The sequence below is a fragment of the Rhincodon typus genome, chromosome 6 (assembly GCF_021869965.1).
Source record: "Rhincodon typus isolate 14 chromosome 6, sRhiTyp1.1, whole genome shotgun sequence".
NCBI classification, from domain to species: domain Eukaryota; kingdom Metazoa; phylum Chordata; class Chondrichthyes; order Orectolobiformes; family Rhincodontidae; genus Rhincodon; species Rhincodon typus.
In genome coordinates, this window is record NC_063337.1 from 32,924,177 (window position 1) to 32,937,812 (window position 13,636).

General features: G+C 39.1%; 1 protein-coding gene across 1 annotated transcript in view; it reads right to left on the reverse strand.

The window, feature by feature from the left end:
• LOC109913681 (poly(A) specific ribonuclease subunit PAN3) overlaps nt 1-13,636 on the reverse strand; it is a 59,291-nt gene that overhangs the window by 42,202 nt on the left and 3,453 nt on the right. The window contains exons 2-4 of the mRNA XM_048597928.1: nt 11,829-11,886; nt 6,391-6,549; nt 1,349-1,465 (exon numbers count right to left, since the gene is read on the reverse strand). Coding sequence (XP_048453885.1) covers nt 1,349-1,465; nt 6,391-6,549; nt 11,829-11,886 — 334 coding nt within the window. The remainder of the gene's footprint in view (nt 1-1,348; nt 1,466-6,390; nt 6,550-11,828; nt 11,887-13,636) is intronic.

A 13,636-nucleotide genomic window follows, 5' to 3' on the forward strand; every position in this document is an offset into this window, starting at 1 on the left:
CAGAGGGCAGTTAGTAGTCAACCACATTGCTATGAGTCAGGAGTCACATCTTGGCTAGATGAAGTAAGGATGGCAGATTTCCTTCGCTAAACAAAACCAATGACACTTTCACTGGTGCTAGCTTTATAATCTAGATTTACGAGTGAAATTCAAGTTCGACCAGCTCCCACGGTGAAACGTGAACCACCGTCTCCACAGCATTGATCCGAGCTTCTGGATTATACAGACAGTGACATCTCCCTTATGTCCAACTCCCTTACAAGACGTTTTGTAACTGTAAAGACTTGGAAATTTTTTTTTCCCCAATCTTACTAATGGAGAATACTTCCAGTTCCCAATTCCAATAAATCCCTCAACTTTTAGACCATCATCTTTGATTATTTTGAACTTTTAACTATGAACTAATCCAATAATCAACTTGATTTGTCACATTAGTAAACATGATTGTTAAACAGGTTAGTAATTTGGTTAAAACATTTGACAGTTTAGAACTTTACTCTGATAAGTACATTCCTGAATATGTAACCATTATTCATGCTATTGAGAGTATGCTAACATCGGATACTTATTAGAAATTACACTGCAAGTATAGAGAAAATATTTATTAATTCTTTTTATCAAACATTATGTGGTTATGCTTTCATGATTATACAGAAGGGAAGAAACATGGAGACAACACTGTAATCTTCAAAAACCCTTGGCTTTTGATTAATTTATAAATTGGGAAAGCAAAAGGAAGATGTCTGGTAGGCTGAGCTGGTTAGAGGGCACTCTTAATAATGGCAACAGCTTCGGTGCAATCCCTGAATTGGTTGAGGCAATTCTTGAGGCGTGCTACTTCTCCTTGCCTCATTGTGATGTCAAGAATCAGCTCAGCTTCTTCAAAATGTTAAACTTAGTGACTGATTCCAACTTGGTCTAGATATTTCCTCCACATCACACACAGGCGCACACTGTTCTTTCATCTTCCATTCATTGAGTTTGCCAAATCACACATCATCTGTCCTTCTTTTAGATGAAGAAAAACACTACATTTTGTCAAGAAATGTACAAGTTACCTTAGTCTTTTTACTTAATAGAGGATATACTTATGCAAACAATTCAATGAGGATAAAAGTGTAAAATCTTTCTGTAGATAACCTGTTGTTACCTTGCTGCACATGTATATCATGAAAATTACAGATACTATTCAGAGCTCAAAACCTTGTTATTTGAAAAAGAATGCCCCCAAAAAACACATCTGTTCCAACACAAAACAAGTGCCAATTTTCAACAAGGTTCTAGAAAATGTGCATTATCATGTGTATGTATGCACGATAGCTGATACGGGGGGAAAAATGCTACTCACAGTGCTCTCCAAATGCTTTGGTGGTGAATACTTCTCTAAGTGTTACTGTATTTGAATGTTGAATCTTCTTCCACATGTCTACTAATACCATACACTTTGTGTTGATAAGACGAAAGCCTGGAAAATTACCCAAAATATTATTAAAATGGTGTTCTTTTACCTCTGGAAACTGGTCCAATGTTTCTGTTTTTAAGGGTTCAAGTGAAATTCAAACATTTTGAACTGGTTTCTTGGTATACAGAATGGTTGAATTGTTTAAACGAATACATACAAACAAGGAACAAAAGTAGGCCACTCGACCTTTCAAGCCTGCTCTACTATTCAATAAGATCATGTCTGATCTGATTTTAACCTCAATACTACATTCCTGCCTATCCCCAATAATCTTTCATCTCCTTGGTAATCAAGGATCTATTTATCTCTGCCTTAAAAATATTTAAAGATTCTTCATCCACTGCCTTCCGAGATAGGGCATTCTAAATGCTCACAACCCTCATAAAAAATGTTTCCTCACCCGTTTTAAACGGGCAACCCCTTGTTGTTAACGTATGACGCTTTGTTCTAGATTGTCCTTCAAGAGGAAACATCCACTTCGTCAAGTCCCTCCCTTCAGGATGTTATTTTTCGATTAAATCACCTCTGACACTTCTAAGCTCCAAAGGATGAAAGCACACCTGTCAAGCCTTTCCTCATAAGGTAATCCATTCTGGGTATGAGTAAACTTTCTCTGAACTGCTTCCAATGCATTAATATTCTTCCCCAAGTACGGTGACCAGTATTATACACAGTACTCCACATGCAATCTGACCAATGCCCTGCATAACTGAAGCCTAAACGTTCGAACTCTTACATTCAATTCTCCTCACAATAAAACATTAAATTTGATTAGTTTTCCTGATTACTCGTATCTGCATATAAAACTTCTACAATTCACACTAGATCTCTCTGTATCTCAGAGCTCTACAGCCTCTCACCATTTAGATTATACTTTTTTATTCTTTGTCAAAATGCACAAATTCACACTTTCCCACATTGTACTCCATTTGTCAGATCCTTTCCCACTTATTTAACCTATTTATATCCTTTTGTAGGCCCTTTGTGTCTTCTTCTCAACTCACTTTCTTCTCTATCATTGCCATCAGCAAACTTAGCTACCATACCTCAATCACCTGAATAATTTATATAAATTGTAAAGAGTTGAGGCCCTAGCACCAACCCCTACGACACACTACTTGTGATAGATATCCTGCCAGCCTGAAAAAGGCCCATTTATTCGCACTCAGCTTCCTGTTAGCAAGCCAAACTTCTATCCATGCCAACAGGTTATCTCCTACACCATGAGCTTTTATTTTCAATAACCCTTGATATGACACCATAGCAAATGCCTTCTGGAAATCTAAATACAATACATCCATGGGTTTCCCTTCATCTATACGCAGGTTACGTCAAAGAGCTCCAATAAATTAACAATGATTTCCCTTTGACAAAACCATATTGGTTCTACCTGTTTATCTTAAAAAGTTATTCGAGTGCCTTTTTATAACATCTTTAATAACAACTTCTAACATTTTCCCCATGACAGAATTCAGCTAATTGGCCTGCTTGCTAACTCCCTCCTTTTTTGAACAATGGAGTTACATTAGTTATTTCCTGATCTAAAAGAAACCTTCCCTGAATATAATGAGTTTTCGAAAATTAAAACCAACACAACTATCTCAACAATTTTAAGACTCTAGGATGAAATCTATCAGGACTAGGGACGGGTCAACTCACAATTCAAATAATTTATGCCATACTACTTCCCTAATAATTGTAATTTTCTTGTGTTCCTCCTTCCCTTTCAATTCCTAATTTACAACTGTTTTGGGGATGCTACTCGTCTCTAATTAAGACTGACACACAATATCTGTTAGTTGGTTTGTCATCTCCTTACCTTTCATCACCAATTCTCAGACTTATTTTCTATAGGACAGCATTTACTTTATTAACTCTTATCCGAAAATTTTCCCGTTTTTACATTTTTGGCTAATTTTCTCTTATGCTAATATTTCCCTCCTTATTAATATTTCAGTGATTCTTGGCATTCAAAATATTCTGTCTAATCGTTTGACTGCCACTTATCTTTGCAGAATTATATGTCCTTTAATTATATGGTCTGAAGGAGGACCATTGGATCCGAAACATTAATTCTGCTTTCTCTCTCCACTGATGCTGCCAAACCTCCTTAGTTTTCCCAATGGTTGCTGTTTTCGTATGCGTCTTTTAGATGGATACTAGCTTTGACTTTTTATTTAACTATGGATGGCAAATCCATCCCTTAGAATTTTTTCCTATTTGTTGGAATGCATCTATTCTGCGCCCCCTTAAATGTTCACAACTGCATCTCTACTGACCTATCCCTTAATCTAAATTGCCAGTACCCTTTCACTAGCTCTGCTTTCACGCCCTTACAGCAGTCTTGGACCTGTACTCTCTCCTTTAAACTGTACACAAAATTCAATCATGTTGTGGTCACTGCTTCTGAAGGGTCTTTCACTACGAGGTCAGTAATTAATCCTATTTCATTGGTCAAAACCAGGTCTAGTTGGGCTTCTTTTCTTGTTGGTGCCATAACATGATTGTCTGAAAAACATTCAATAAATTCTTCACCTGGACTACTTTCTCCCCCCATCTGATGTTTCCGGTCTATATGTAGGTTAAAGTCCCCCAAGATAACTGCTGTAACCCTTCTATTTCTTCATTGATACCTTATCCTAGCATGTGGTTCCTGTTAGTGGGAGTGGTGTAAAGCCTCCAAGTAACCTCTTGCCTTTATCATTCCTCACCTCTGCCCAGACTGCCTCTATATTCTGGTTTTCCAAATTTAGTTAATTCCTTTCTATTGCGCCTCACTTCTTAATCTTCATAAATGTCAGCTAATCTTCAATATTCAGATCCCAATCCAGGTGATCCTGCAACTGCATCTCAGTATTGGCCACTAAATCACACTTATTTATCTCATTTTCTATTAACAGTTCATCTATTTTGTTTCAAATAGTACACGCATTTAAACATAATTCCTTAGATTTTGTCCTTGTATTATTTTTGTAACCTCTAATTTTACCTGATTTACTCTTAGATCTACATTCTCTGTCCCTTCCTGTCATTGTCTGTTTATCATTTCCCACATTAACTCCTTCCTCCATTGCATTTGCCCCACTCTTCAATTCATAGTTTTCCATTTAGTTTAAAACCTGCTTTACTTCCCTAGTTTGCAGTTCACATGAACATCAGTCCCAATATGGTTCAGGTTAGACAATCCCAAAGGCACATATCCCACTTTCTCCAGTATTGATGCCAGTGTTGCATGAACTAGACTGACTTCTGCCACATGAATCTTTCAGCTTCGCCTCTCTAACCTTGTTTATCCTATGCCGATTATGTGGTTTATGTAATAATTCAGAGATCATTAACTTGGAATTCTGCTTCTTAATTTGGTGCCCAGCTCTTTATACCAGCATAATCACTTTCCTGGTTCTACCTACATCATTGGTGCCTACACGGACCAGGACAACTGGATTATCCCCCTCCCACTGCTAGCTTTTCTCCAGACCAGAGCAGATATCCTGAGCACTGGCACTGGATAGACAAGAGAGCCTTATGGACGATTGCTTTTGCTGTAGAGAACAGTGCAAATCGTCCAATTATGCTGTCATCTACAATACCTTCCTTTTGAGGTTGTAGACTTGCTCGCTGAGCCAGTGTTTGATTGAGACATTTTGTCACCCTGCTAGGTAACATCATCAGTGCAGCTCCGGTGAAGTGTTGGCGCTCTGTCCCGCTTCTTATTTATATGCCTCAGTTTGCTGGGGTGGTTGGCATTATTTCCAGTTCTGTTTTTTCAGTGGTTTGTATATCGGGTCCAGGTCAGTGTGTTTGTTGATGGAGTTCTGGTTGGAATGCCAGGCCTCCAGGAATTCCCTGGCATGTCAGACATATCAGAGATGACCACAGATTACTCAGACCCCTAGGTATCACGGTAGCTCACAAACCAACAACCACCCTGCGACAACTACTGATGAATGTAAAGGATCCATACCCACAACCAATAAAACTAGCATAATATACAAAATACCAAGCAAGGACTGTGAGAAACATTACACAGGCCAAACTGAAGAAAACTGACAATAAGGATACACAAACACCAACTATCCAGCAAGTGACATGACCAGTCCTCACTGGTCTCAATACCCACGGACAAAGAAGGACATAAATTCGACTAGGACAACACATCCATAATAACACGAGCCAAACAGAGATATGCCAGGGAATTCCTGGAGGCTTGGCATTCCAACTGGAACTCCATCAACAAACACACTGAACTGGACCCGATATAGAAACCACTGAAGAACAGAACCGGAAGTGATGCCAACCACCCCAGCAAATTAAGGCATATAAATAACAAGCGGAGCAGAACACCAATGCTTCACTGGAGGCGCACTGACAACGTTACCTAGCAGGGTGATGAAACATCTGCAATCAAACACACCAGCTCGGCAAACAAGTCTACAATCTCATCCAAAACCCCGAGCTTCAAATCTTCTCAAAAATTTTAAATATTCCTTTGGGTTCTCTCCAATTCGATGGCTTCCTCTATTACGGTACCATGGTAATTTTGTTCATCCATCTCACAGACCCCGCTCTCAACCAAACAAGCCAAGAGAACCTCAAAACTGTTGGACAATTGCACAGGCTGACACTACTGCACTCCTGTCCTCTGGGTCTCATTAGCTGCCTACTGGAATAATTATAACTAAAAAAGAACATGACTGTGGTAAAGAACCATCCTGCTGTATTAAAGTTTATAATTTGTATTTACCCAGCTTACGTACGTGATGATACTGGGTTGCCAAAGTTAAAAATTATCACCTTAACATTAGATATACCTCTGACTTCAAGCATTGAAATCAAAAATGGAAACAAATTCTATGATACATAATTAATCTTTACTGAACACTAACAAGCAGCTAATATAGAATGACCGCAAATCTAAATTTCCTTACCATGGATTCTGCGAAGGCAATATGGGAGATCATCTTTGCTATTGATAGCTTTATAACAGGACGTAATAAAACCAAAGTTACTTGTTTTTTGTAACCGATTAGCTGGTGGAGGTTCCAGAGGAAAAAGACTGTGGTAGTTGTCTACTTCTGTTGGAAACCCTAAAGCAGACAACCCATGCATTATTATATTAAGTAGAAAACAATACTCTTACCCACATAAAATGTACTAAAATGGAATAAGCGCTTTCCCCCTTTTTCCATTTTGCAGATTAACATACACTAATAACATAAGAAGGTTTTTTCAAATTAACATTATTGTATTCAAAATTGATTAACATTAACTAAATGATAAAATTAAACTCTGCCAATGTTTCAAGATAGTTAACTCAGTAACTAGTAGGGAATTACAGAGCAGCAAGTTCCCAGATTAGATTCCTGAAATCAAATTCAAGAGCTAATCTCAGTCAGATAACAGTTGGGCATAAATATATTTGAGATCCTGAGTATCGAAGGAATAAAACTGTGGGTCCATAGGAAGGTGTTAAATAGCCATTGTCCCCGTGTCCAAATGATAGCTAGTGATCCCTGTTGCAACAACATGTACATCAAGGTTATGAATGAAAGAATAAGCCTTATATGTTAGGGTCAGACGTTGGGAATACCCAGTATGCATGAACAGCAGCTCAGCAAAGGAATAATACTTTCAGAAGCAGAAGAGTTTGAAAATGCTCAGGAAAGAAAGAGCAAAACAAGTAAAATAATTATATAGCTCAATAAATTAAATTTCATTCAATACAAAATAATTGAACATAATTTTGATATTCCAATTTAACAATGAATATGTGGAAAAAAATAACCTTCTTAAGTGCAGCAATCACTGAAGAATCGGAAACCTTGCACATATATGAAAAGCAAAGCAGCTGAATGTTTATTACCTGCTCAATTTCACAATTTACTTCAGTTCCAGCATGCAGTGTGAGAGATTTCAAAGTATTTTCAAAGCTGATTTATACACTAAATAATCAAAAAATGACTATGCCAAAAGATATACTTAAGTATACCACTTCAGTACAATGCACCATTTGTATATTATTTAAACAATCAGCAATGCATCTTTTTTTCCTGAACCGCAGAATCCAATACAAACGGCCACAATCTGCCTGACAACCTTCAGTTTTCCGAGATGAGGTGTCTGGCTGGCCAGCAACAATAACTGGTGCAAATCCACCTTACATTATTTTTATGACATCCCTCTGTGGCAAGTGAGGTGTGAACCCAGAAACTACGACTGTGGTATAAATGCCTCCTAATCCATCTTTCAAAACACCTTCAATAATCCAGCAGGCTGTACTAATTGTCCAGAGATGATTCCAGTCACAACAGCTTAAATTCAGTTAATTAAATTGATCTCAAATAAAAAGTTCATATCAGTAATGGTGATAAGGAACCTAGGATATTACAACATCTTCTATCTGGTTCACTAAATTTTTTTTGGGAAGGAACTTGTCCTCACCCAATTTGGCCTAAATATAACCGCAGACCTGTAGCAATGTGGCTGACTCTTAACTGTCTGCAGTAAGCCACTCAGCCATACTAAATCACCATGGAAAACTACTATATCAGAGGTAAAACCAGGTACAAGATTCAACAAAACTAAGGCACACCAGCCATCTAGTTCATAATAGACAGGCATAACTGGCCAGGCAAGCATTTGTTGCCCATCTTTAGTTACTCAATTGGTAGTGAAGAATCAACAACAGAGTGGGTCTGGGGTTAAATATAGGCCAGACCAGGCACAGGTGTTAGAATTCCTTTCCTAAAGGACATTAGTGAACCAAACAGGCTTTTACAACAATGAACAGTGAATACATTGCTATTATTAGGCCAGTTTTAAATTTTTTTTTAAACCTGAATTAAAATTGCACCACCTGCAATGATGGGCTTCGAACCTGTGTTACAAGAACATTAGCCAGTGTTACATTACAACAATAACTACCTTATTTTAAAATTTTTGAATTGTCTCTCTGCCTCATTTAATCCTATTATAGGTCATCCTTTCACTTGTTTTTCAGCTGTTGACACTTCACTCACACCATCTGACGCTTTCGATCACCTGCAGAGACTTATAATTCAACACTCCACTACTCACACCATTTGTATGCTCTTTTGATCTCTCGGTCTATAAATTCTGTTTCTGTATGCTTCCCTCTCACTTCACCTGATGAAGGGGTTATGCTCCGAAAGCTTATTTCAAATAAACCTGTTGGGCTACAATCTGGTATTGTCCGATTTCTGACCTTGTCCACCCCAGTCCAACACCGGCACCTCCACATCATGGTCTCCATAACATCTCTCCAGAATTACCTCCAATAAGTGACAAGCTGAAGAAAATATTGTCAATGCTTGAGACCATTTGCTTTCTTGCTTTTAACCTCTACTACCAAGTTTAATGTCCTTCAACTCACCATAGTGTCATTTGCCCTTGCCCTAATTCTATATCTCTCTGCCAGTTTCTCTCCCAGCGCCCAACATAACGGGGGAGGCAATGGCCTAGTGGTATTATCGCTGAACTGTTAATCCAGAGACCCAGATAATATTCTGGGAACCTGGGTTCGACTCGCGCCATGACAGATGATGGAATTTGAATTCAATAAAATATCTGGAATTAAGGATCAATTGTTAATTGTCGGAAAACCCCATCTGGTTCACTAATGTCCTATAGGGAAGGAAACTGCCATCCTTACCAGGTCCGGCCTACATGTGACTCCAGACCCAGAGTATTGCGGTCAACTCCGAACTGCCCTCTGGGCAATTAGAGATTGATAATAAATGCTGCCTGGCCAGCGACGCCCTCATCCCATTAATGAATAAAAGGACGTTTTGACCATCAGATGTGCCTCCTGCTCTCCTAATACCATTTCCACTAAATTGAACCACTCTTCCCATCTCCAAGACTAGGTGACACTTTCAAAGTTTTACTTTCTTTGGCATTGCCTCCCGTCTTTTTGAAAACCTATCATAATCCTCTCTTCGAATTTGTTGTCTCAAACAACAGCCCGTGTCCAAGTTACCTTTCTGTCCAATTCCAGATACGGTGAATCTTTCCCTTTTTTCCCCACAACTCTGTTTCAATCTCACCAGATTTCTGTATGAAATAACTAAGACCAAAGCCACCAATAACATTGCCTGCACCATCAGTGCATTACTACAGAAGCCTCCCCATGTTCTCTGCAGCCAGTGGCTTCCTTTTCTTCATTACTTAAACATTGCTTCTTAGTCATGCCATTAGAAAAACAACTTCCACGTACACCCAGTCAGCCAGCTGTAACTCTCCATCATTTCTCTAAGATCCTTCAGTGCTAATCTGGCAACCTTGCTTAGTGGAGTCTCAACATTTTCCAGTTGAACACTGGGAAGACTGAAATCATTACCATGCCTTCATCACAAACTCTTTACTTTGTCATTGATCCTATCCTTCTCACTAATTACAACCCGAGGCTAAACTGAAATGTTACACTTCTAATGACTTATGCAATTCCAAAGCGAGAAAGATATGGGATCGGAGCTATCAGATTAGCATCTTGTACCTTAAATGATCTGTTGCTAACACCATATTTCATTTACCTGTCTCCTTCAAATTACTACTGCATTCCTCATCCTCCAAAGTGTACTGCCATAATCTCTGTTGCCGATTTGGCTTGCTAATGTGTTCACTGCATGGACATCTCCGTGCCAACAGGTAGAACCTCTTCCAAAGCACAATTTCCCCCAGCTTCACATGTTTTACTTCTGACTCCGTCATATACACGGGCCCTGCAAAGTATTTTTGCCACAATTGGCATGCCTTTGATAAAGTCCATGCTGTGGTAATAATTTGTTAAAAATCCTGTCTCCTGTCATGCTATATAGAATATGAAATTCCCAGAGTGTGGAACCAGGCCAAATTGGCTCAACAAGTCCACACTAATTCTCTGAAGAGCATCCCACCCAGACCCGAACCCCAACACTAACGCTGTAACCAGGCATTTCCTGTAGCTAACACACCAAACCTTACACATCCATGAACATAAGAGGTAATTTAGCATGGCCAATCCACCTAATTTGCACATCTTTGGACTGTAGGACCCATGCTGACATGGGGAGAATGTGCAAACCAATCAGCCACCATGCCGCCCGTTCTCTCTCTTTAAAACTTCTCTTAAATCTTACCACTTTAACTGATGGACAGTAGTTTCTAAGCTACTGTATGCCGCAGGAGGGCGAATGTTCGCAGAGATCATAGATATTGAAATATCTGACCTTAAAGTTCATACATTTTTTTTCCTTTAATTAGACAAATGTATTAGCCAAAATTACTACCATTATCTCATTGGTACCCAAAAATGACCTGCAATTTATCAATATTGTGAACTGTAAAACAAAATCGAAGTGTTAAGTAATCTAAGAGAACTGGATTTGTACTGTGAATTATATAGGATTAAGTTTTATTTAATTAATATTTAATTATTTTTACTTGACCAAGCAAGTGAGGAATTAAATTATATTTTGTTTAATTGTGGTTAATTGTTAAGCAGCTCCGGTAGGGCAAAAACCTGTTTTACATCGAAAGCAAGGTTTATAGTTTTAATGAGATAACAAGGTGTAGAGCTGGATGAACACAGCAGGCCAAGCAGCATCAGAGAAGCAGGAAGGCTGACGTTTCGGGCCTAGACCCTTCTTCAGAAATGTTGTAGTTTTATTGTGTGTTATAGTTTTAATGCTGTTTAGATTGGTTTGAGTAATAAAACTTAGCTAACACATTAAAACGTTTTTGAAGCGGACACCACTTTTACTCAAAGATAGTCATGTTATAAATGGTTTAGCTTTTATTTTAAGCATTTTTTTTTAGTATCACGACTATCGTGGAGTCAACCTTGTTTCTTGTCAGTAGAGGATAATGAAACATTTTGGAGAACATTGAGATACATCATTCGGAACATTTGGAATGAGAGTTTATCACTAGAAGGTGACACTAACTTCTCCAGGCAGATATATTAAATTGTCCACTGATGCCTTTTTGGTAAAAGATCTATGTAATTAGTAAGTCTAGGAGGACTGTTATAAAAACTATCACAAAATGGCCAGTTTTATAAGATGATTGACACATGAAAGAACAAGAAGACAGTACAAAGTGAAGTAAGTAAGATGACCATGAGTTTTAAATAAACGAAAATCAGGAATTAGGCATAGACTATCTAGCCACAATTATGTGGGCGTATTAGATTTATGCAATATAAAAATATTATTTTTAGCTGAACTTTGGCAAATGGAAGTAAAATGGTTTCAGCACAGAACAGAAGTAGATGGGCAAATATGTTCCAATAATGTAAAGCACACAGTATTGAAGACTCTTATTTACTTCTACAAAGCTAATGTCAAATGCGTAGGACTCATCTTACCTGGATTTTCAGTTTGGTCAATCTGTGCCATAGTTATTAAATGCTTGTGGATCAACTCCTATAAAGAGATACCAATAAATTATTCAGAGTAGTTTCATCATTTTCATGTACATCCACTCCAGTGAAGAGCAAATGCGTAAGTGACACAATAAACATGTTGATTCACTGGCTTCCTACACTTTGAAGTGATATTTTATAAATTATCCCAAAACCTCTACTCCTACAGTTAAATCAATTCACTTTAAATGTGAGAAAGCTATGGATATCAGGCAATGCTGGCTGTCCCTTCTTCATTTCCTCTGGATTCTTCCTTATGCTCCACCAACCCAATCCTTATTACAGTTTAGCTCTGCATTCACTAATTCCACAAAATACATAAAACCTGGTGTCAAATCCACCTATATTCTGATCACAGAAACTCCCCTCCTCCTTGCCAATATCAACGAACACCACCATCCACTACTGTCCCAATGTCTTCCATACATTAAAAAGTTTTCCCTCTTCTCTCCAATAATTGCTCTCTCAACTTGTATTCCTCTCAAAGTCCTGAAAGCATTGTTAAATGGAAACTGCGTACCATATTTCCCATCAATCCCTTTAAAACTACTCTTTCAGAGTTCATCTGTCACACACTGTCACAAAGCTTCCTTTTTTAAATTGCCAACCCAGACAAGTTGCGGAAAGAATCCAAAAGTTTCAAATCCAGGAACAATTACAGTTACAGTCATACAGCACAGACGAGACCCTTTGGCCCATCGAGTCTGCACTGACCTGTCTACTCTAATTCCGCTTTCCAGCATATGGCGCATAGCCTTGGATGTTACGGCATCAAGTACTCAACCACATACGTTTTAAAACAAAGTCAGTTTTCCATCTCACTTCAATGCACTTCAGGTTACCTTATTGTGAATAAAAACCACAAGAACTGTGGATGCTGTAAATCAGGAACAAAAACAGAAGTTGCTGGAAAAGCTCAGCGGGTCTGGCAGCATCTGTGAAGAAAAAATTCAGAGTCAACGTTTCAGGTCTGGTGACCCTTCCTCAGAACTGATGGTAGTTAGGAAAACATTGGTTTATATGCAGGAGATAAGGAGGGGAAGGGGGAGTGGGTAGGGAGTAAATGATAGGTGGAGATAGAGCCCAAAGAGAGAGATGAGCAGTTGGATGGATAAAGGAGTTGCTAATGATCTGGCTAGGAGGGCGAATGGCTGTTAATGGGGACTGTTAGTGACTAACAATAGGTAGTGTGTAACGGCAGGCTATGTGATAACAAGGCCTTGTGTATAGGGTAGGGGGCTAGGACTTGGGAGAGTTTAGGCCCTAAAATTATTAAACTCGATACTGAATCCAGGGCTGCAGGGTCCCCAAGCGGAAAATGAGGTGTTGTTCCTCCAGCTTGCGCTAAGCTTCATTGGAACACTACAGCAAGCCTGAGGCAGAGATGTTGGCCAGGGAACAGGGTGGTGTGTTAACGTGGCGGGCAACTGGAAGCTCAGGGTCTTTTTTGCGAGCAGAACGCAGATGTTCTGTGAAGTGGTCACCCGGACTATGCTTCATTTCCCCAATGTAGCGGAGACCAGACTATGAGCAGCGATTGCAGTAGACTAGATTCTGGGAAGTGCAGGTGGAGTGTTGCTTCACCTGGAAGGTATGTTTGGGCCCTTGGATACTAGGATGGTTGGTGGGACAAGGATGCTGGTGGAATGGTAGGTAAGGACAAGGGGAACCACATTTCTGCCACCTCCAGCAAGATGTCACCACCAGACACATAGCCCCCTCCCCTCGCTTGTCTGCCTTCCACAGGGACC